The following is a 23,591-nucleotide window of genomic DNA, read 5'->3' as shown; positions in this document are numbered from 1 at the left end:
TTCGCTGCTATTTCTGGCCAATTTGTATGCCACTTCCTTGGCTTTAATACTATCCCTGATTTCCCTTGATAGCCACGGTTGAGCCACCTTCCCTTTTTTATTTCTATGCCAGACAGGAATGTACAATTGTTGCAGTTCATCCATGCGGTCTCTAAATGTCTGCCATTGCCCATCCACAGTCAACCCCTTAAGTATCATTCGCCAATCCATCTCAGCCAATTCACGCCTCATACCTTCAAAGTTAGCCTTCTTTAAGTTCTGGACCATGGTCTCTGAATTAACTGTTTCATTCTCCATCCTAATGCAGAATTCCACCATATTATGGTCACTCTTCCCCAAGGGGCCTCGCACAACGAGATTGCTAATTAATCCTTTCTCATTACATAACACCCAGTCTAAGATGGCCTCCCCCCTAGTTGGTTCCTCGACATATTGGTCTAAAAAACCATCCCTTATGCACTCCAGAAAATCCTCCTCCACCGTATTGCTTCCAGTTTGGTTAGCCCAATCTATGTGCATATTAAAGTCACCCATTATAACTGCTGCACCTTTATTGCACGCACCCCTAATTTCCTGTTTGATGCCCTCCCCAACATCACTACTACTGTTTGGAGGTCTGTACACAACTCCCACTAACGTTTTTTGCCCTTTGGTGTTCTGCAGCTCTACCCATATAGATTCCACATCATCCAAGCTAATGTCCTTCCTAACTATTGCCTTAATCTCCTCCTTAACCAGCAATGCTACCCCACCTCCTTTTCCTTTTATTCTATCCTTCCTGAATGTTGAATACCCCTGGATGTTGAGTTCCCAGCCCTGCTCATCCTGGAGCCACGTCTCCGTAATCCCAATCACATCATATTTGTTAACATCTATTTGCACAGTTAATTCATCCACCTTATTGCGGATACTCCTTGCATTAAGACACAAAGCCTTTAGGCTTGTTTTTTTAACACCCTCTGTCCTTTTAGAATTTTGCTGTACAATGGCCCTTTTTGTTCTTTGCCTTGGGTTTCTCTGCCCTCCACTTTTCCTCATCTCCTTTCTGTCTTTTGTTTTTGCCTCCTTTTTGTTTCCCTCTATCTCCCTGCATTGGTTCCCATCCCCCTGCCATATTAGTTTAACTCCTCCCCAACAGCACTAGCAAACACTCCCCCGAGGACATTGGTTCCGATTCTGCCCAGGTGCAGACCGTCCGGATTGTACTGGTCCCACCTCCCCCAGAACCGGTTCCAATGCCCCAGGAATTTGAATCCCTCCCTGCTGCACCATTGCTCAAGCCACGTATTCATCTGAGCTATCCTGCGATTCCTACTCTGACTAGCACGTGGATAACCTCTTGTTGGATGGCGCAGATACGATGGTAAGTACTGCAGGGTATTGAATACATCCAGGGTGATCTCCTGGACTAGTTTCGATCGCTTGGATGGGTCGGAGAGGAATTTTCCCAGATTTCTTTTCCCCAATTGGCCTGGGTTTTTAATCTGGTTTTTGCCTCTCCCAGGAGATCACATGGCTCCGGTTGGGGTGGAACGTAGAATGTTTTAGTGCAAGGGGTGTCGCAGTTGTGTGGGGTGGATTGGGTGCTCTTTACCTTTCTGCCATTGTTAATAGGTTTATATGTAACCTTCAGGGCTGCTGACCGAGGGCTGTGCAGCTTTGTCGGCCAGCGCAGACACGATGGGCCAAAATGGCCCCCTTCTGTGCTGTAAATTTCTATGACTGGGGTGGAGGGAGGGACGGGGCTGGGGGTGAAGAGAGGGAGAGGGAGGAGAGGGAGAGGGAAAGAAAGAGACAGGGGAGAGAGGGAGAGAGACATAAGAGTGAAAGAGACAGCGAGACAGCGAAAGCGAGAGAGTGGCGAGGGTACAGTCAGTTCCTGGGGACTGAGCGACGACCGCACTTTGGAACAATGGTAGAGGGAAGCACATGTACAATGGCTGCTGGAAGTTTTGGACCCTCGGTCAAACAAAATTAAGATTTTTTTTTTTTTAATTCAGCAAATTGTTTGAAGCCGTAAAAAATATGGGCAAGAGATGTTGAATGTCCAGTGGTAAGTTCCTGTTAAATTTAAGGTGTTGTCCCCTTTTTGAAAGAGTTTCTCAGGGTTATTTAAACCATGTTATGAGAGAGGGGATAAAGTTTATGCCCCCTTTTGTACCTCAGAGTCTGAGAGAGACAGAGGGAACAGCAGCAGAAAAAGAGGAAATAAACTTCTCCAAAAGTGATCCCAATTCATCACCTTGGCTGGGGATAGATAACCACATTTCCTTCTTAGGAAGTTTAACCACTTTATTATTTGAGCTCCGTTTGGAATGAGTTTATTTTATTATATCTTGTTGTATGTTTAACGACAGCGTTGAAGAGGGAAAGAGAAACTTGGAGTAGTCTAATCCCACTCTGTGAACGGAGATATATTTTAGCCGCGTATACATCTTTCATTGTCTTGCATTTGAACCCGTGACCTCTTGATCTGGAGCTTGTGTTAATATTGATCATTCTGAGATTCAGTTTATCCATTCCCTAAAATACCTTACATACTTCAAAAATTACACTTCTGAGCAGCCCATTTCCAAATATAAACATCTCTAGTGTCAGTAGTCTTTCCTACTAAGCTCAGGGCTCCAATCCTTGATCTTCTCCGCATTTCCTCTAAAGCCAGCCCCAACTCCCATGGTATTGTCTCCAGAATGGCAATGTACAAGCTAACTGACTTCCTTGTGCTCTATCCCTCGACCTGCACATCCTAAGATCCCAGCTGCACTATCCGCTTGTGACCACAATAGGAGGTGCAGGGCTTTATTCGGAAAGAGGGACCTGCAGAGGAACCTCTAGATGGGCAGATTCATTTGAAGTGGGAACAATGACTGCTTCTGCCAAAGTTAAAGGGGCCGGAATCCGCTTGATAACGCCGGCGATGGGCGGCAAAGGTCTACTGTCGGCAGAGAGCGGCGCCCATGTCTCAGTGGAACTTGAGTTGGGCGTTGGTGGAGGCACTAAGAGGTAATGCTGTGCCCTCTAACGCCACCCATGTGGTGGCGTCAACGAGCTGTCGCAATATTTGGTTTCTATGGCGGCCTTACCGGCAGGCGTTCGTACAGCCTGCCACGAGCAGTCGTAACATCGTGGATTCCAGGGCAGCATTGCCCAGAGAGCAAGGTACATTTTTCTTTATTTATTTCAGCATTCACTTACTAGTTGTACCAGTGGGGAAGTGTGGGCGTGGGGCGGAAAAGTTTTCGTTTTTTTTCCTTTCCGTTTTTCTAGTTGGCATGCCAGCAGCCTTCCGTGGGGAAATTGAGTCGGCCTCCTGAGCTCCCGCCCCATTGGCGCCCAAGGATGAGTGCGCAATGCCACTTTTAGCGTTGCTCGTTCATCTTTGGGCGTAAAACTCAATTTGGCATTTTGAGGCTACTAATGCTCGGTGCTAAAATTAGCAAATCAGGGCAGTGACAATGCCTCAAAAACGGCCATAACCAATTTCCACCCCAAAATTCTTATTACAATAAACTGGTAGAGGATATATCAGGGTACCACAATCTGGTACAAAGGCAAAAATAACATCTGGTGGGTTGCCCAAAATACTCCTCGCAATATTCAATGCTGCCTGGGTTGCTGCTGGGATTTCTCACAGTGGCCGAGAACTCCAGCCTTAGGGACAGTAGAGTATCTGCTGCATAGCAGTGCTGGCTGACATCACACATGGATGGCCAATTAGTCACAAGTTCGGGGTATACAACGATACCCTGCATTTCAAAATTTGCTGCAGTCATGGAAGCGCTGACCCTTGCAATATGAAGGTATTCATTTTTTAGGTCTATGGTAGTCCAATGGGTGCGCTGCTTGAATATTCTGCTGCCTGTGACCATCTTGAATTTCTTGCTCTTGGAATCAACTTAGGACCAGGGTCTAGTATGGTGTACAGCCCTGGCTCTTTAGGGAGAATGAAGTACCTGGAGTAGAGGGGTGCTTTTTCTTGATGTAAGTGAAGCATTTCCATCACCCCTACAGTTGGTAGTTTGCTTGTCGACTATGCTGAGGGTGCAACACGTGTCCCAATATCATTTTAGAGGTGTGCTTGTGAAATGAAAGGCCGAGATCTCTGGAGCCCATCTCCATACAATATTATATCCCCACCTGTAATGTATTCGTTTCATGGGTTCTTCGCTTAAGAATCCATAGCAACACATTGCTATTAAGAACTAGTTGGTTTATTAGCAAAAGGTTTGACAATCACACGACACATTACCAGTTCATCCACCAGGCTCACAACCACCTGTCTCATCGTGGATCCCCCGAACCCAACTGGCTGGGGTTTTATTGAGACTTGTCTGTACACCACCCAGGTCCCGGGGAGGAGGGGAACGAGCAACGAGTCACTGATGCAAGGCCTGAGGCAGAGCAAATCCATGGGAATATTCTCAGCTGATGCTTCTGGCATGGATATCGAATACAAGGCAGCAGACAGGGCTTAACTCAGTGAGTCAAGTTGAATAATATTTTTGGAGTCTTTTCGTTGAAAATGTAATGCTGGTAAATTTAATGATGTGAGAAGTTGTAGAGGTTCCTTTAATTCAGTTAAATACTGATTTTCTTTAATTAACATACTCAAATTAGTTAGTGATCAGTACTTCAACATATTAATTTAAGCAACCAGTTTGAAGCAGGTGTCCCAAAACAACCTTGTAAACAGAGGCTGAGTTGCCATAGATATATTTTAAAACCTGAATAAAGTTGTTATTTTTTTACAAGGAATTACAAAGATTACAAGGAACCCTGAAACTATTTCTTAGCAAGAGCGTTACCGATTTTTGGCCTGTGCCACAAGATGGGCGACAGCCAGCCTGGGAATTGACTGCTTTGATCCGAGGGTTAAGTAAAATAAAGGCCTTTCACAAATGTTTCATAATATTGTATTTTATTCAAGCCGTTGCAAACTGCAAACGTGCTGCCGTGGAAGTGTAAGCTTCTGAAGCGTTTGAATTTGAACGGTTTGATCTTGACAGGAAAAAAAAATCTTCTGAGAACATGAAGACTGGTGTACTGATGAAAGACTAGGAATTGTTTCAGCCGTGGCTCAGTGGGTAGCGCTCTCGCCAGAGTCAGAAGGTTGTTGGTTCAAGTCCCACTCGCAGGACTCCAGCACGTAATCTAAACTGACACTCCGTACTGAGGGAGTGCTGCATTGTCGGAGGTGCTGTCTTTCAGGTGAGACGTTAAACCAATCTCCCCTCTCAGGGGGATGTAAAAGGTCCCACAGCCCTATTCAAGGAAGATCAGGCAAGTTCTCCCCAGTGCCCTAATCAATATTATCCCTCAACCAACATCACTAAAAACAGGTCTGGTCATTATCACATGGCTGCTTGTAGGATCTTGCTGTACAGAAATTGACTGCCACATTGCAACTTCAAAAGTACTTCATTGGCTGTAAAGTGCTTTGGGAATTCCTGAGATTGTGAAAAGCTTTTTTTCACCAATCAACTTAATTTTTAAAAGAGACTGTCTGCTGAGCTCCAATGGACTCAGTAACGTCTGCATCTTGGTGTACTGCCCTGTGCTAAACAGAGTTTAGCCTGTAGGTCAGATATAGACCATGATATTTTCACATTGGAATAGATTGAAGACATACTGGAAATCCCTTGTGAAGTGCAGCACTCATTTACTGCAGGCAAGGTTGATCACTGCATCCGGGGTACAGTGTCTCAACAAGGACACAATACAACATACACCTCCTGATGATAAAGGAGATAGATCCTGCTGACAGCAAGTGCTGTGAAACTGTCGAACAAAGATTCTTCTGTAAAGGACCGAACTGTACCTGGGCACCCACAGAGGGTTGCTGCTGAGCCAGGCCTAATCTGTGGTCTGCCGGTTGAGCAAGAGAACTCTTACAAGGATGCTGTACATACACATCCTCTCCAAATATGCATGTTCTACTGTTTTGTTCCGTGAAAAATTCTAGCAGTTGCTCTACTTGTCCTCCAAAAATACATTTCCCATGGCAGAGTAGCTGCAATAGTTGCTGCTGCAGCTTTCAAGCAAGGGAATTCAACAAAAATCAGGGATCTCACAGCTTTCTGCACCGAGGGGGCAGCCTGCATTTGGTTCTCGATGGGGGCAGCCACTAACGACAGAAAATACCCATTTCATTGCCCATATATGGTCATGGTTTTGATTTCTGCAATTCATTTGTCAGGAAGTTTCAGCTTGTGACCCTTAGGCCATCAAAAACAACATGTATTTATAAAGCGCCTTTAATGTAGTAAAATGTCCCTCGAAGCTTCACAGGAGTGTTATCAGACAAAATTTAACATCGAGCCACATAAGGAGATTTCAGGACAGGTAAAAAAAAAAGTAGGTTTTAAGGAGTGTCTTAATGGAGAGAGGTCGAGAGGCTTAGGGAGGCAATTCCAAAGCTTAGGGCCTGTCCAGCTGAAGGCATGGCCGCCACTGGTGCAGTGATGAAAATCAGGGATGCGCAAGAGGCCAGAATTGGAGGAGCGCAGAGATCTCTGAGGCAATGGTTCCTTTAAGCTGAACTCCAGGAGGCTTGCACAGTCAGCTTTTAAATACTGTGCATGTGCGGACATTTGAATGGCCGCACGGCCCCAAAATAATTGAGAACATTGGTTGTAGGGCTGGAGGAGGTTACAGAGATAGTTTAATTATGTTGGACAATTATGACCAAGATTATCAAACAGTTTGCTGAACATAAATGAATATAGATGCTCTGACCTCATCAATATCCTGTACCCATTGTCTGAAGCTATAGACAGTGGTTAATTATTTCATTACACGCGTCTCTGCTGGAATGCCTTCTTGGCAGCTAGTAAAGCAAGAAACATCTGCTTCCTATCTGTTAAGTATAAGATGTCAAGGATTTCTGAAAGACCAATTTCATATACCCACATTGCTACATTTTATCCTACCCAGTTCTTACATTAGCAGTTCTGCATTGGTTTCAGTAAAAAAAAACAAGCGCAAACATATATATTCTCCAACCTACTCTAATACTAGCTGATGTCCCACAACTGCACTTAGCAAATAAGCGAAGTGACCCAAACATACATTCAATTGAAGAGAAAAATTGAGTGGGAACAACTCCAAACAGGTCTTTTTTTATTTTGTATTATATTCTAAATGGTTACACCAGCTGCATTCATTTTATTTACTATGATATGAACAGTGGTTCTTGTGTTCTGTAACAACTGTACCATTGATCAAATTTTGCTGGGAGGTTCTGAATAGAAGTGTGTTTAGTCTTTTGCTATGTTTGACATATAGCCTGCCATTTGCTAAAAAAACCCACATCTTAAACAAACGGTGAGTCAATGTAAAGATTAAGGTGAAGAGCTGCTCCCCCATCTTAAATAGAGATCTATTATATAGTGTGGTATATGAAAATACAAACATATGAATTACGTAGGATTACATAGTATATACAGCACAGAAGCAGGCCACTTGGCCTAACCAGTCCATGCTGGCGTTTATGCTCCATTCGAGCCTTAATCTACCTGTAATGTGTGTAAAGAAAATACCAATTACTTGGAACTAACCAAAAACCACATACTTCGTCGTCTCTGGGGAGGCCTCCCTCCAAATTCTCTGAGGTTCTGCTACCTCCCTCACCCAGCATCCAGGCCCTTTGCATAACAAAACCTCTGCCTCAGTAATAACATTGCGTGACATCCACTGCATCTGATTTTGGAAGGCTGTGGTCACTCGGTTTCAAACTTGCCCAACTTTAAAATGGCAAGCCAGCTGTTAAAATTCTTTAATGATAAATTAGTTACAATAACACACTCTTTAAAAGGGTTAATTAGCTGAGCACATGCTGGGGACAGGGAAGATTACCTGCCAGCAATGCGTATCAGAATCTCAGGCACACTATGTTTGCAGGTAAGGTTTCCCCGCCAGCTGACTCAAAATTATCCCCACTGTTTAAAGCACAAAAAAAGGCTGCAGTGTGTCAGAAAACGTGCTAACAGTACATTTGCACCACTGTATTTTAAGGTGGTACACTTCAACCATCTATAAGCAATTAGATTTGAATAGGTCAGTTCAATCTCGGCTAAGTATCATGAGTCTGTGTTATTGTCATGGGGCAAAACAGCAACACTATTTTGATATTCAATTTAATCAATATTGATAGGCAGCCTTTCTTCAAAGGGAGAAGTCTCCTTAAAACTGGACTGTCACCATTTTGGCAGCTGGTATTTGTAATATTATTTACCTACCACATCAAGTTTTACAACACAACTGGCCGATTGTCCAGCTCCCTAAACTATCCATCAGTCCATTACCCTGCCCTTTCCCCATTCTATTTTATTTATTTATTTTTCAAATATTTATCCACTTTGCTTTTAAAAGCTGTTGTCCACCACTATTTCTGGTCGGGCATTCCATGTCATAACAAGTATCTGTGTATGAAAATTCTCCAAACCTCTCCCTTCATTCTTTTGGTGATGAACTTAACTGTATACCCTCTAGTAACCAGCTCAATGACCAGTGAGAAGAGCTTATTCATATTTAACTCACCAAAATGCCTCAATTTTGAGTAGTTAGGTGAGTAGTTAGGTGTTTCAGCGGCTGCAGATGTGACTTCAGGGTGGTATGTTGCCTCCCTGGTGCCAAGGTCAAGGACATCACTGAGCAACTGCAAGGCATTCTAGGGGGAGAGGATGAACAGCCAGAGGTCATGGTCCATATTGGTACCAATGACATAGGTAGAAAAGGGGATGAGGTCCTGCAGGCAGATTTTAGGGAGCTAGATTAAAAAGCAGGACCTCAGGTAGTAATCTCCGGATTACTCGCGGTGCCACTTGCTAGTGAGTACAGAAATAGGAGGATGGAACAGATGAATGCATGGCTAGAGAGATGGTGCAGGAGGGGGGACTTTAGATTCCTGAGGCATTGGGACCGTTTCTGGGGGAGGTGGAACCTGTAGAAGCCAGACGGTTTGCACCTCAACAGAGCAGAGACCAATATCCTCGAGGTTCTGACCATCATTTTCCAATCCTCTCTAGCTACAGGTGTGGTGCGGAGGACTGGACAACTGCTAACCTCAGTGGTGGAAAAATTATTGGAAAACAATTGAGGGACAGGATAAATCTTCACTTAGAAAGACACGGATTAATCAAGGAGTCAGCATGGATGTGTTAAGGGAAGGTCGTGCCTGACTAACTTGATTGAATTTTTTGAGGAGGTAACCATGAGGGTCGATGAAGGCAGTCTGTTTGATGTAGTGTATATAGATTATAGCAAGGCTTTTGTTAAGGTCCCACCTGGCAGACAGGTCACGAAAGTAAAAGTCCATGGGATCCAGGGCAAAGTGGCATGTTGGATCCAAAATTGGCTCAGGGGCAGGAAGCAAAGGGTAATGGTTGATGAGTATTTGTGTGAATGGAAGGCTGTTTCCAGTAGGGTTCCGCAGAGCTCAGTACTAGGTCCCTTGCTTTTAGTGGTATACATCAATGATCTAGACCTGAATGTAGGAGGATGATTAAGAAGTTTGCAAGTGATACTAAAATCAGCAGTGTGGTTGATAATGAAGAAAGCAAGCTGTAGACTGCAGGAAGATATCAATGAACTAGTCAGGTGGCAGAACAGTGGTCAATCCAGAGAAGCGTGAGGTAATGCATTTGGGGAGGGCTAACAAGGCAAGGGAATACACATTAAATGGTAGGACACTGAGAAGTAGAGGAACAAAGGGACCTTGGAGTGCATGTCCATCGATCCCTGAAGGTAGGACAGGTGGACGAGGTGGTTACTTGCCATTATTGGCCGAAGCATAGAATAAAAGAGCAGGGAGATTATGCTTGAACTGTATAAAACACAAGTTAGGCCACAGCTAGAGTACTGAGTGCAGTTCTGGTCACCACATTACAGGAAGGATGTGATTGCACTAGAGAGATTGATGAGGATATTGCCTGGACTGGAGAATTTTAGCTATGAGGAAATATTGGATAGGCTGGGTTTGTTTTCTTTGGAACAGAGGAGGTTGAGAGGAGACCTTATTGAGGTGTATAAAATTATGAGGGGCCTCAATAGAGTGGATAGGAAGGACCTGTTTCCCTTGGCAGAGGGGTCAACAACCAGGGAGCATAGATTTAAAGTAATTAGTAGGAGGTTTAGAGGAAATTTGAGGAGAAACATCTTCACCCAAAGGGTTGTGGTTGTCTGGAATTCACTGCCTGAAAGGGTGGTAGAGGCAGAAACCCTCACCACATATAAAAAGTACTTGGATGTGCACTTGAGCTGCCATGGCCTACAGGGCTGCAAAGAGGGATTAGGCTGGATAGCTCTTTGTCGGCAGGCGCGGACACGATAGGTCAAAATGGCCTCCTCCTGTGCTGTAAATTTCTGTTTTTAACCAGTGAAGATGGTAGCTACTGCCAAGTACTAATAATGACTCTCCTGTGAGTTACCAAGCTACAGATGCTGCATTTGAGAGATGGAACTGTGGGTAGCAAAAACACTTTCTTCTTCACGTTATTCAGAAACACAATCCTACTACAAACTTTCACCTTGCCAATGATCCCTGGATGTCACTCCGCCAGCCATGCTACTTTGCCAAGAACGATCATGAAATCCGTCCAATTTCCGGCTACGATCACTGCTCCATTCCCGGTTCAAGGGGCTGAAAACAAGAAAAAAATAAATCTCTCAATAAATGCTAACCAAAAACTAGAGGGACCAGGTTTAAGTCGGAACCTCACTACTCCATACTGGACAATGGCAAGAAACAAAGTGAGACAATTAATGGTCAGATACAGTGCCTCTATTTCACCAGTACTTGTCTCTAATGTGCTTCATAAATAGTGGCTCCCATCAGTTCTTCTCAAATAGTTTGCTCTTTCTGCCATTGGGGTTAACCAGGAATATTCTCCATTGGCAAATCTCGGTTTATCAGTGGCCCAAAAAAAGTTACTTTTTCGGCATTGAGTTGAAAGAGATAGGTGCTCAGGAATGGAAGCGTTTTTCTATCGGATCAGCATCGTGGACACCCAGGTGAGGAACAGTACTGGTCGGAAGTAGAGAACCACTACCTCTATGGTGCCCTAACAATGTATTTCAGTCCCCACCTCACGAGCACTTTGTACTCACTTTCACAACTGATGCTCTTGTCCCCAGCAAAATCCTCACAATCTCCCAGGTCGTTCCCTCCCGATTTTGCCCCCCCTCATTCCCTCAGGTCCAAGGGGTGCAGACATACATATGTGGTGCACAACTGACTTCACCATCTGCAGCTGTGATGTTGAGTCTCTGTTGTCCCCCCTCCACCCCGTACCAAGGTGAAGAATGTCATGTAGTAAGCTGGACAAACTTCTGGCAAGTAAGGGATAGCAGTCAATTGTGGTGGTGCATGTGGGAACCAACAACATGGAATGAGTAGATTAGAAGTGCTGCCATTAGATTTTCAAGAACTACAGGCTAGATTGAAGAGACCTACAGGGCTGGATTTTTGGTTTTTCCGATTTCGGAGCAGAGGGGCAATAAAGATACCGCCTGAAAAATGTTTGTGCCCTTGACTGGAAGATTCGGCAAAAAATTAAGATGCACGAGTGTTGGCATTAAATCAGGCGTTACACAACGGACATGGTGCGCCCCAGCCGAAACTAGCGGTGGTAAATTAGGAGGCCATTTTGCCCCCGGTCACAAACGCTAATTCAGGGCACGGCAGCTTCCTGCACATATGATCCACCCCACTTCTGCAGGAGGGAAGGCAGCGTGCCAGGCGCTTTTCAAATGAGGCTGCTGAGGCCTTAGTGCACGCTGTGGAGAGGTGGTCGTCCTCACTCCATCTGGCTGGGGGAGCCACACCGCTGCCACCAATCTTCAAGCGATTATGGAAAGAAATTGCCCAGGAGGCCTCTGCAACAGACACGGTTCCCAGAACTGGGACTCAATGCAGAAAAAAGTTCAACAACCTCGGCAGGGTGAGTTACTTTCACACATATATATGCCTCCATTCCTTCCAACATGAATCTCAGAGACTATGTAAAGTCTTTCATGCATACGGCCAGTCTCAAAGTCTTGCAGTCTGTGGGGTGGGTTTCACAATCCATAATAAAGATGAAGGATGACTTCTCTACCCATTGCTTCTTAATGAATGATGCGCGTACACTTTTTGTCCCTAATCATCGAGAACCTTCCTCGCAACACACTCCCACTGCTGTTATGGGTTTCATAAAGATCACCTGCAGCCTCCTAACAATCGCTCACAAAGCTCATGCAACATCCATATAGATTGAAGTGAAGTCTTGACAACATGCACGCGGTCGCACCTATTAAAGTATGGAAGGCATATGTGACACAACAGGAGATGAACTCTTTCTGAACCCCTCCTATTTTTCTCTTTGCAGTCGAAGCACTCTCTCAACAGGAGGGAGCAGCTGCGCACAGACGGGGGGGCCGTCTCAAATTCTTCCACTGACTGATGTCGAGAAACGGGTGTCAGCACTCACTGGAGCACCAGCTCTGGCAGTTACCGGGGGCGATGCTGAGCTCCCTTCGGGTAGTGAGGGTATGTAAATGGCTTGCGCGACTGAAGAGACTGCATTGAAACGTATAATGAAGTGGCGGCGGGCCTTCAAATGTACATGTGTAATGCCACCTTCCTCATGTCACCCTGCCCCCTCCCCTGCTGCTAACCACACGTATGTTTTTTTTGTGCTTGATGAAGAACAGCCGCAATCACGACAGCGTTCCCATGAGGCATCGACTCCTGGCCAACGGCAGAGATGACAAGGTTGGTGAGGAGATGGCTGAGCCACCAAGCCCACCAGTTATCCCGATGCAAGACATCACATCTGGGGACGACAGTTTTGCAAGGTTTGAGTCGTCGGAGGCTCCTGGCCCCAGTCACCTACAGCAACGCATTGCGAGAGCGGAATCTCGCAGGCCAAATCTCTGGAGGGCAAGTCGGCACAGTGCTCCTGCTGAAGAACAGGCAGACATGGACCTGGACTTGGTGGCAGTGTCCAGGGAGAACACACAAATGCATTGGGTCAGATCCCAGAGAACATCGACAAACTTTCTGGCAACTGTTGCGGAGGCAGTGTCACGCATTGTCAGTGCGACTCAGGACTCCGGTGGTCCATCATTGCCCACTCAGAGGCAGGTGGCCTCCAGGAGCGCCAGCGTGTGGCGCGCATGCCCTTGATCACGTCTCAGCATCGATCGCATCGCAGGTACAAGCTACGCTGCAGCTTGGTGATGTGATGCAGTCGATAATTGCTGCCATCCTCTCTGCGTTCCCCACTGTCCAACGGGGAAGGAATGGTGCCGAAGCAGACCAGCAAATTGTGGAGACACATCGTGCTCCGGATGCTGAGGCCCTGCCCCATCGGAGTATCAGTAGCTCCCAGGAAATGGAAGGTGCTGCATTCCAGCTCCCACCACTGACTCTCCAACCAGGCACCATACACGGGGATGCTAAGAGACTGCAGGGTGACTTGGACAGGTTAGGTGAGTGTGCAAATGCATGGCAGATGCAGTATAATGTGGATAAATGTGAGGTTATCCATTTTGGGGGCAAAAACACAAAGGCAGATTATCTGAATGGCGGCAGATTAGGAAAAGGGGAGGTGCAACGAGACCTGGGTGTCATGGTTCATCAGTCATTGAAGGTTGGCATGCAGGTACAGCAAGCGGTGAAGAAGGCAAATGGTATGTTGGCCTTCATAGCTAGGGGATTTGAGTATAGGAGCAGGGAGGTCTAACTGCAGTTGTACAGAGCCTTGGTGAGGTCCCACCTGGAATATTGTGTTCAGTTTTGGTCTCCTAATTGGAGGAAGGATGCTCTTTCTATTGAGGGAGTGCAGCGAAGGTTCACCAGACTGATTCCAGGGATGGCTGGACTGTCATATGAGAGACTGGATCAACTGGGCTTTTATTCACTGGTGTTTAGAAGGATGAGAGGGGATCGCATAGAAACGTATAAGATTCTGACAGGACTGGACAGGTTAGATGCGGGAAGAATGTTCCCGATGTTGGGGAAGTCTAGAACCAAGGGACATAGTCTTAGGATAAGGGGTAGGCCATTTAGGACTGAGATGAGGAGAAACTTCTTCACTCAAGAGAGTTGTTAACCTGTGGAATTCCCTGCCGCAGAGAGTTGTTGATGCCAGTTCATTGGATATATTCAAGAGGGAGTTAGATATGGCCCTTACGGCAAAGGGGATCAAGGGATATGGAGAGAAAGCAGGAAAGGGGTACTGAGGGAATGATCAGCCATGATCTTATTGAATGGCGGTGCAGGCTCGAAGGGCTGAATGGCCTACTCCTGCACCTATTTTCTATGCTTCCTGTGAAGCACCTTGGGACGTTTTTACTACGTTAAAGGCACTGTATAAATGCTAGTTGTTGTTGAGTAAAGAGGGAGTCAAGGAAGCAGTATCACTTTTGAAACGTACTGGTGGGACTGTGATTTCAACTTGGAAGTATTCTGACAATTTTGTTTATGGTTATTCATGGAACAAGCTTGCTGACTTTCTCCCAGAAGTGAAGGTTGATTTTCCAGGAAATTAGGGTTTTTGCTAGGAAAAAAGTAATCATTTATGAGGAAGTGATGGAAAGATTGACGATCCCAAAAGAGGATTAAGACCACAGGACCAGATGCCCTGAACACAAGGGCACTTAGGGAAATGGTCAACAAAACTGGACACATTTTGGTAGGGATCTTTAACGAAACATTAGAATCAGGAGATGTACCAACAGAATGGAGAGAAGGGAACATAACATCTATCTTTAGAAAAGGGCAATCCTGCAAATAACAGGCCAATGAGTCAGACGACTTCAATAGGTAAAATGTTAGGGGGTATCCTGAAATAAGGTATTGGGAAACATCCAGTTAAGTAGGAAATCATCAGTGCAAGTCAGCATGGGTTTATGGGGTGGGGGAGGCACTGAGATGATGCTTGACAAACTTGTTAGGAATCTTTGAGACGATATTCTATGGACATGGTTTATCCAGACTGCAGCAAGCCTTTTGATATAGTACCACATAAGGGTCCTCAAAGTAGAACAACACAGAAAAGGTGGACTGTTGAAGTGGATTGGCAGTGGGCTTCGTCAAATGGTGGCCATACGTGGAGTAGCGGGAAGTGACGGGCGGGTGCTCCAAGGGTCAGTGCTGGGACCCTTGCTATTCAATCACTGGGAAGTGGGGATAACGGGCAAACGATGGCAACGACACCAAGTAGAAGGAGGCAAAGCAATCACGAGCAGGCGGATCAGGTGGAGGGATCGAGATAGACTGCGAAGTTGGACTGAGAAATAACAAGTTTGCTGATGACACAAAGCTAGGTGGGAAAGTACAATCCAGAGAGTATAGGCCCATGCTACACAACCTATCATAAGACAGCCCTCGCATTCCAGGAATCAATCTAGTGAACCTCCACTGCACCACCTCCAAGGCAAGTAAGGAGACCAAAACTGTGCACAGTACTCCAGGTGTGGTCTCACCAACATTTAAAAGTTTGTCACCATTTAAAAAATTGTTTTTTTTAAATTCTTCCTACCAAAGTGAATAACCTCACATTTCCCAACATTATACTCCATTTGCCACCTTACTGCCTACTCACTTAGTCTATCTATATCCCTTTGCAGACACTTTGTGTTCTCCTCACAGCTTACTGTCCCACCTAGCTTTGTATCATCAGCAAACTTGGATATATTACACTCGGTCCCTTCATCTAGGTCAATAATATAGATTATAAATAGCTGAGGCCCGAGCACTGATCTTTACGGCATCTCACTAGTTACCGCCTGCCAAACTGAAAAAGACCAGTTTATCCCTACTCTGTTTTCTGTCCATTAACCAATCCAATCCTCTATCCATACTAATACATTACCTCCAATCCCATGAGCCCTTATCTTGTGTAATAATTTTTTATGCGGCACCTTATCGAATGCCTTTTGGAAATCCAAATATACTACATCCGCTGGTTCCATCCTCAATAAACTCTAATAAATTTGTCAAACATGATTTTTCCCTTTCCTAAAATCATGTTGACTCTGCTTAATCATGTTCTGATTTTCTATGTGCCCTGATACCACTTCCTTAACAAAGGATTCCAGCATTTTCCTGACAACTGCTCCCTTCCATTCCGCTGGAACCGTTCTGGAATCTAGGGAATTTTGAAAGATCAAAACCATTGCATCCACTATCTCTGAACCCTTGGATGTAGGACGTCAGATCCGGGGGATCTGTCAGCTTTTAGTCCCATTAGTTTCTCGAGTACTTTTTCTCTACTTATATGAATTACATTAAGTTCCTCACCCTCATTTGACCCTTGGGTACCCACCATTTTAGGTATGTTTTTTGCATCTTCTACTGTGAAGGCAGATACAAAATATTTGTTTAATGTTTCTGCCATTTCCTTATTCCCCACAATAATTTCTCTTGCCTCAGCCTCTAAGGGACCAATGTTTAATTTAGCTGCTCTCTTCCTTTTGTCATACTTGTAGAATCTCTTACAATCTGTTTTTATATTTCTTGCTAGTTTTCTCAGTCTATTTTTTCTCTTTTTATCAATTTTGTGGTCACCCTTTGCTGGTTTCTGAGACTCTCTCGATCCTCAGGCTTACTACTATTCTTCACAACATTATAAGCTTCTTCTTTCAATCTAATGCTATCCTCAACTTCTTTAGTTAGCCACGGATGGATCACTTTTCCTGTGTAGTTTTTGTTTCTCAATGAAATATATTTTTGTTGAGAATTATGAGATATTTATTTAAATGCTAGCCACTGCTTATCTATTTCCATACCATTTAATCTCATTTTCCAATCTACCGTAGGCAACTCACTCTTCATACCTATGTAATTGGCTTTATTTAAGTTTAAGACTCTAGTTTAGGACTTAGCCAAGTCACTCTCAAACGTAACATGAAATTCTATCGTATTATGATCACTCTGCCCCAGAGGATCCTTTATTGAGATTGCTAATTAACCCTGTCTCAGTACACAAAACAAGATCTAAAATAGCCTGTTCCCTGGTTGGTTCCATGACGTATAGTTCTAGGAAACTATCCCAAATGCATTCCATGAACTCATCCTCCAGACTACCTTTGCCAATTTGATTTGTCCAGTCTATATGAAGATTAAAGTCCCCCACGATTATTGCATTACCTTTATTACAAGCTCCTATTTCTTGATTAGTATTCTGTCCAACGGTATAGCTACTGTTTGGGGGCCTATATAATGCTCCCACCGCTGTTTTCCGCCCCTTGTTATTCCTTGTCTCCACCTATATTGATTCGACTACCTGATCTTCCGAGCCAAGATCCTTTCTCTCTACTGTCCTTATGTCATCCTTTATCATCAGGGCTACCCCACCCCCCTCCCTGCCCCCTCCTTTATCATTCTGCCTGTCTTTTCGAAACGTCAAGTACCCTGGAACATTTAGTTCCCAACCTTGGTCACATTGCAACCATGTCTCTGTAATGGCTATTAGATCAAACCCATTTATCTCTATTTAAGCTACTAGTTTGTCTATCTTGTTACGAATGCTCCATGCATTCAGATAAAGAGCCTTTAATTTAATTTTTTTACCATTATTTCCTGCTTTGACCTTATTCTCTGCTGCACTATTAAACTCTCTGCCCCTTCCTGCCACACAATGCTTATTTTTACCCAAATCGCTACACTGCTCTATTGCATTGACCTTTCTCTTTAGATATCTAAATTGCCCCTCACCTGACACCCCCCCGCCGCCCCCCCCCCACATTTTTTTTAGGTTAAAAATTCCTATCTGGCCGTAGTTATTTGATTCGCCAGCACGATGGTCCCAGCCCGGTTTAAGTGGAGCCTGTCCCGACGGAGCAACTCCCTCTTTCCCCAGTACTGGTGCCAGTGCCCCATGAATTGAAGCCCCTTCCTCCCACACCACTCTTTGAGCAATGCATTTAACACTCTGATCTGCTTGACCCTATGTCAGGGTAGATGCCGAGTCGTTGTTTCCCCTGGCTGGAGAGTCTAAAACTAGGGGTTTGCACAGTCTCAGGGATCAGCCATTTAGGACAGAGATGAGGAGGAATTTCTTCACTCAGAGTTGAGAATCTTTGGAATTCTCTACCCCAAAGGGATGTGGATGCTGAATCGTTGAGTATATTCAAGGCTCAGTGATAGATTTTTGGACTCTAGGGAAATCAAGGGATATGGAGATAGGGTGGGAAAGTTGAGTTCAGGTCGAAGATCAGTCATGATCTTATTGAATGGCGGAGCAGGCTCAAGGGGCCATATAACCTACTCCTGCTAATTCTTATAGAATCATAGAATGGTTACAGCACGAAGGCGGCCATTCAAACCGTCGTGCCGGTTCTTAAATGAAATTCAATGTCAACAAGTGTAAAAGTGATGTGACTAAAGAACGAGAATAAATATTGAAACTATTAAATTAAACAGATAAGATGTGGTATATAACACAGGAAAAGGATTTGGAGGAATCCTTGTGATTAAACCTACATTGAAACCAGTCACCTACTTGAGTTAGCATCACAGTAATTTAACGTTTAAAACTATCGAATTCCTGGTAGGAATCAGTAATCAGAAATGTACTTCCAGCTCACTGTAAAAATACACAAACAAGATGCAAGGTAACTGCCCATTTTCACTTGTAATTGTACACTAAATACTTATTACACAAAATATCAAACATAAACTGTACATCCTGCTAAACAGAATCGTGGAACAGTACAGCACAGGAGGCCATTTGACCCACTGAGTCTGCACTGGCTCTTTCGAAGAGCAATCCAGTCAGTCCCACTCCCCTGCCCTTTGCCCATATCCTTGCAATTTTTTCTCCTTCAAGCATTCATCTAATTCCCTTTGAAGGTTATTATTGAATGTGTATCCACCACCCAATTAGTGCAATCCAAAACCTATCCACTTGTTGCACAAAAGTTTTTCCTCGTGTCGCCTCTGGTTCTTTTGCTAATTGCCTTAAATCTGTGCCCTCTGTTATCAACCCTTCAGGCACTGAAAACTGTTTGTTTATTTGTTCTGTCGAAACCCTTCATGATTTTAAACGCCTTGATCAAATCTCCTTTTAGTCTTCTCTGCTCAAAGGAGAAAACCCCAGATTCTCCAGTCTATCCACATAACCGCAATCCCACATCCCTGGAACCATTCTAGTAAATCGCTTCTGTACCCTCTCCAAAGCCTTCATGTTCTTCCTAATGTGTGGTGCCCAGAATTGGACACAATACTTCAACTAGGGCCAAACTAGTGTTTTATATCGGTTTACAACACATTCACAGGACTATTACAAAGACCAAAAATTTGACACCGGGCCACGAGAAATTAGGGGATGTAACCAAAAGCTTCATCAGAGAGATAAGTTTTAAGGAGCGTCTTAAAGGGGGAAAGAGAGGTAGAGGCGCAGAGAGGTTTAAGCAGGGAATTTCAGAGTTTCTGGCCTAGGCAACAGGCATGGCCACCAATGGTTGAGCGATTAATATCAGTGATGCTCAAGAGGGCAGAATTAGAGAAGCGCAGACATCTCGGGGGCTGTGGGGCTGGAGGAGTTGAGAGAGATAGGGAGGGGCGAGGCCATGGAGGGATTTGAAAACAAGGATGAAAATTTTGACATCGAGGCATTGCTTAAGCGGGCACAGTGTAGGTCAGCGAGCACAGGGATGATGGGTGAGTGGGACTTGGTGCGAGTTAGGACACGGGCAGCTGAGTTTTGGATCACCTCAAGTTTATGTAGGGTCGAATGTGGGAGGCCAGTCAGGAGTACATTGGAATAGTCAAGTCTAGCAGTAACGAAGGCATGGATGAGGGCTTCAACAGCGGATGAGCTGAGGCGGGACGGAGAAGGAAATAAGCGGTCTTAGTTATGCCGTGGATATTTGGTCAGAAGCTCATTTCATGGTCAAATATGACTCCAAGGTTGCGAACAGTCTGGTTCATCCCCAGACAGGAGTTAGGAAGAAGGATAGAGTCAGTGGCTAGGGAACGGCAGAGACCGAAAACAATGGCTTCAGTCTTCCCGATGTTTAATCGGAGAAAATTTCTGCTCATCCAGAACTGGATGTCAGACAAGCAGTCTGACAATTTAGAGACCGCGGAGGGGTCAAGAGAAGTGGTGGTGAGGTAGAGCTGGGTGTCATCAGCATACATCTGGAAACAGATGCTGTGTTTTTTGATGATGTCGCCAAGGGGCAACATGTCGATGAGAAATAGGAGACGACCAAGGATAGATCCTTGGGGGACACCAGAGGTAATGATGCAGGTCGGGAAGAGAAACCGTCTCTGGCTATGATTAGGAACCAGGTGAGTGCAGTCCCACCCAGCTGGACGATGGTGGAGAGACGTTGGAGAAGGATAGAGCGATCAACCGTGCCAAAGGCTGCAGACAATCAAGAAGGACGAGGAGGGATAGTTTAACTTTGTCACAATCACAAAGGATGTCATTTTCGAATTTGATGAGTTATTTCGGTACTGTGGCAGAGGCAACAACACGTTCAAGGACTGGAGAAGAAAGGGAGTTTGGAGATGGGACGGTAGTTTGCAAGGACAGAGGGGTTAAGGGTTGTTTTCTTTTTGAGAGGGGCGATGACTGTAGATTTGAGGGAAAGGGGACAGTACCTGAGGAGAGAGCCATTAACAATGTCCGCTAACATGGGAGCCAGAAAAGGAAGTTGGGTGATCAGCAGTTTGTGGGAATGGGGTCAAGGGAGCAGGAAGTGGGTCTCGTGGACAAGATGAGCTTGGTCAAGAGAGATCAGATCAGAGAGAAACTGGAAAAAGTTGTGAGTTCAGGGCTAGGGCAGGGAGTGGGGAACCTTAGAGGAAACTTGGCCCAGGGAAGGAAGGGAAGTGGCAGATGAAGCTGAACAGATGGTCTCAATCTTGAGATAAAGAAGTCCATGAGCTCCTCACACTTGTGGTGAATGACTGTTTATGGGACTGAAGGGAAAGTGGAGGAGACAGGGGAGGGGGGTTTAAAAAGACGGTTGGCAATGGAGAGTAGAAGCCGGGGTTTATCTGTGCATTCCAGAATGATTGTGGAATAGTGAACAATTTTGACAGACAAGGGATCCAATAATGCTTTGTGTGGTCCAGCTAGATCTGGCGGTGAATGGCTAAACCAGCTGATTGCCATATGTGTTGAAGTCTGCATAACTTCTTGGCTTTTGAACTCTATGCTTCCATTTATAAAGCCAAGGATTCCATATGCTTTAACTACTTTGTTAACCTGTCCTGCCACCTTCAAAGATTGTGCACAAACACCCCAGGTCCCTCTCTCCTTGCACCCCCATTAAAATTGTACCATTTAGCATGCATCGTCTCTGATTTTTCTACCAAAATATATCACCTCACACTTTTCTGCGTTGAATTTCATCTGCCATGTGTCTGCCCATCCACCAGCCTCTCTATGTCCTCCTAAAGTCTATTACTATCTTCCTCACTGTTTACTGCACTTCAAAATTTCGGGTCATCTGCAAATTTTGAAATTGTGTCCTGTACCAAGTTCAAATCATTAATGTACATCAAAAACAGCAGTGATACTGAACCCAGGGGCTCACCACTGTATACCTCCCTCCAGTCCCATAAACAGCCATTCACCACAAATGTGCCTGTACCCGTTACAGAAAAGGGCAAAAAATTCTATTCATAGTTGTAACCAATTCCTCAAATTCTGTGCAACACTGGGGGAAAATCATTACTTTGACCCGCTTCTTACTAGAAAATGTCTCAGTAATCAGTCCCAGATAACCTGACAGCCCTCGGTTTTCATGGTCGGCTACAGGCTGTGTTGGATGGACACTGCTCGAGGTGGAATCAAGGATAAAACAATAGGCTTTTAAAACAAGTCACAACACATCTTACAGATTTACAAAGATAAGCAGCAGCATTCATGGTTCAATGTGCACAAAGCTGAAGAAGTTTGATTTTTGGGCCGAGACACAGCTTAAACTTCGGCACTATTTCTGGGCTGCAAGTCATCATCATAGGCAGTCTCTCAGGATCGAAGACGACTTGCTTCCACTCTTAGCATGAGTTCTTGGGTGGCTGAACAGTCCAATACGAGAACTACAGTTTGTGTCACAGGTGGGACAGATAGTCGTTGAGGGAAAGGGTGGGTGGGACAGGTTTGCTGCACACTCTTTCCGCTGCCTGCGCTTGATTTCTGCATGCTCCCGGCGACTATACTCGAGGTGCTCAGCGCCCTCCCGAACGCACTTCCTCCACTTAGGGCGATCTATGGCCAAGGACTCCCAGGTGTCAGTGGGGATGTTGCACTTTATCAGGGAGGCTTTGAGGGTGTCCTTGTAGTTGCAGGTTGAATATTGCAGGTTTGCCTTTTTACAAAAAGTGGACAATTATAAAGTCTTTCCCTTTTAACTTTCATGATTTATTTCCCTCATCTCTCAGCTCCTGATGGAGTCAACGCCAGGTTCAGTTTGACAGATGCTGGGAGTCGACAGTTCATGCTGGCAGTTTATTCAATTCTGCTGCGATCCAACCAAACTCAATCATACCCTCGGCCGGCAGTGATCAGGAGTGGGAACCCAAGCCAATAACTTTCCCCCTCCCTAACCTTGGTTATTGGAAGTAATTTCAGCGCCTCCACTCAGGCCCTGGCTAAGATCAGCTGGCTAAACACCGACCAAGGATCAAATCCTGGACTTGGTTGGTCTGTATAATACAACGTACAGTGTATTTCCTGGGGACACTATCAATAATGGGAATTTCCCCATCTTACAATGACCTACAAGGCAAAGTGAAACTGTGTTTACCTATCATCGTAAGACCTTCTCAGAGATTGTTCGTAGCGCATCTCACGGAACAGCTCTTCCTTCTCTCGACGTATTCGCTCCTGTTCTCGCCTCCTCTCCTATGTGGAATGGACACACACGGTTACTATGTGCTGTTGTAAACAAACACATTCTTTATGAAAGCACCTCCTTAAACCAACTTGTACGTCAACCATGTTGGGTTTTTTTGTACCTGCCCAAACCATCAGAGGGAACCCTGTATGGACACTCAAACTATTAGAAATACCACAAAATAGGTAATCCCCACATGCTAATCTGCAAAAAGAACATAAGAATTAGGAGCAGGAGTAGGCCACACGGCCCCTCAAGCCTGCTCCGCCATTCAACAAGATCATGTCTAATCTTCTATCTCATTGTGGCAGAGGTGCGGCAAATGAGAGTACAAGGCCTACAAGAGCCAAGAGCCCAGGGGCAGCACGGGCCTGTCTATACTGGTCTCCAGTCGTCCTGTTAACCCTTGCCACTGGACCAAGACCTAGCTCTGTCAAGCCCGTGTGGTGGCTGGTGTGCAACGGTCACCCCACATTAAAAAAAATCCACGGCCAGGCATCTTCCACCCCCTCAATTGGAGTTCAAAACTGGAACATCAGTCCTTCATTGAAACATCTGTGAACTCATGTGGAAGCAAGTCATCCTCATTCGAGGGACCGCCTATGATGATGATGTAATTACAGTAAGACATCTTTCTTCATACTCAAATCCTCTCGTAATAAAGGCCAACAAACCATTTGCTTTCCTAATTGCCTGCTGTACCTGTATGTTAACTTTCAGTGATTTGTGTACAAGGACACCCAGCTCAC

The 23,591-nt window shown here is 45.0% G+C and overlaps 1 protein-coding gene across 3 annotated transcripts in view; it reads right to left on the bottom strand.

The window, feature by feature from the left end:
• The window catches only part of LOC139228726 (scaffold attachment factor B1-like), a 122,772-nt gene that overhangs the window by 17,476 nt on the left and 81,705 nt on the right, over positions 1-23,591 (bottom strand). For all 3 annotated transcript variants that reach the window (XM_070860015.1, XM_070860016.1, XM_070860017.1), the window contains exons 16-17: positions 22,753-22,850; positions 10,527-10,639 (exon numbers count right to left, since the gene is read on the bottom strand). In XM_070860015.1, the coding sequence (XP_070716116.1) occupies positions 10,527-10,639; positions 22,753-22,850 (211 nt within the window). The remainder of the gene's footprint in view (positions 1-10,526; positions 10,640-22,752; positions 22,851-23,591) is intronic.

The sequence above is a fragment of the Pristiophorus japonicus genome, chromosome 18 (genome assembly GCF_044704955.1).
Source record: "Pristiophorus japonicus isolate sPriJap1 chromosome 18, sPriJap1.hap1, whole genome shotgun sequence".
Taxonomy (NCBI): domain Eukaryota; kingdom Metazoa; phylum Chordata; class Chondrichthyes; family Pristiophoridae; genus Pristiophorus; species Pristiophorus japonicus.
Note: the sequence above shows the minus strand (reverse complement) of the source record. Positions and strands in the feature narration are given on the sequence as shown.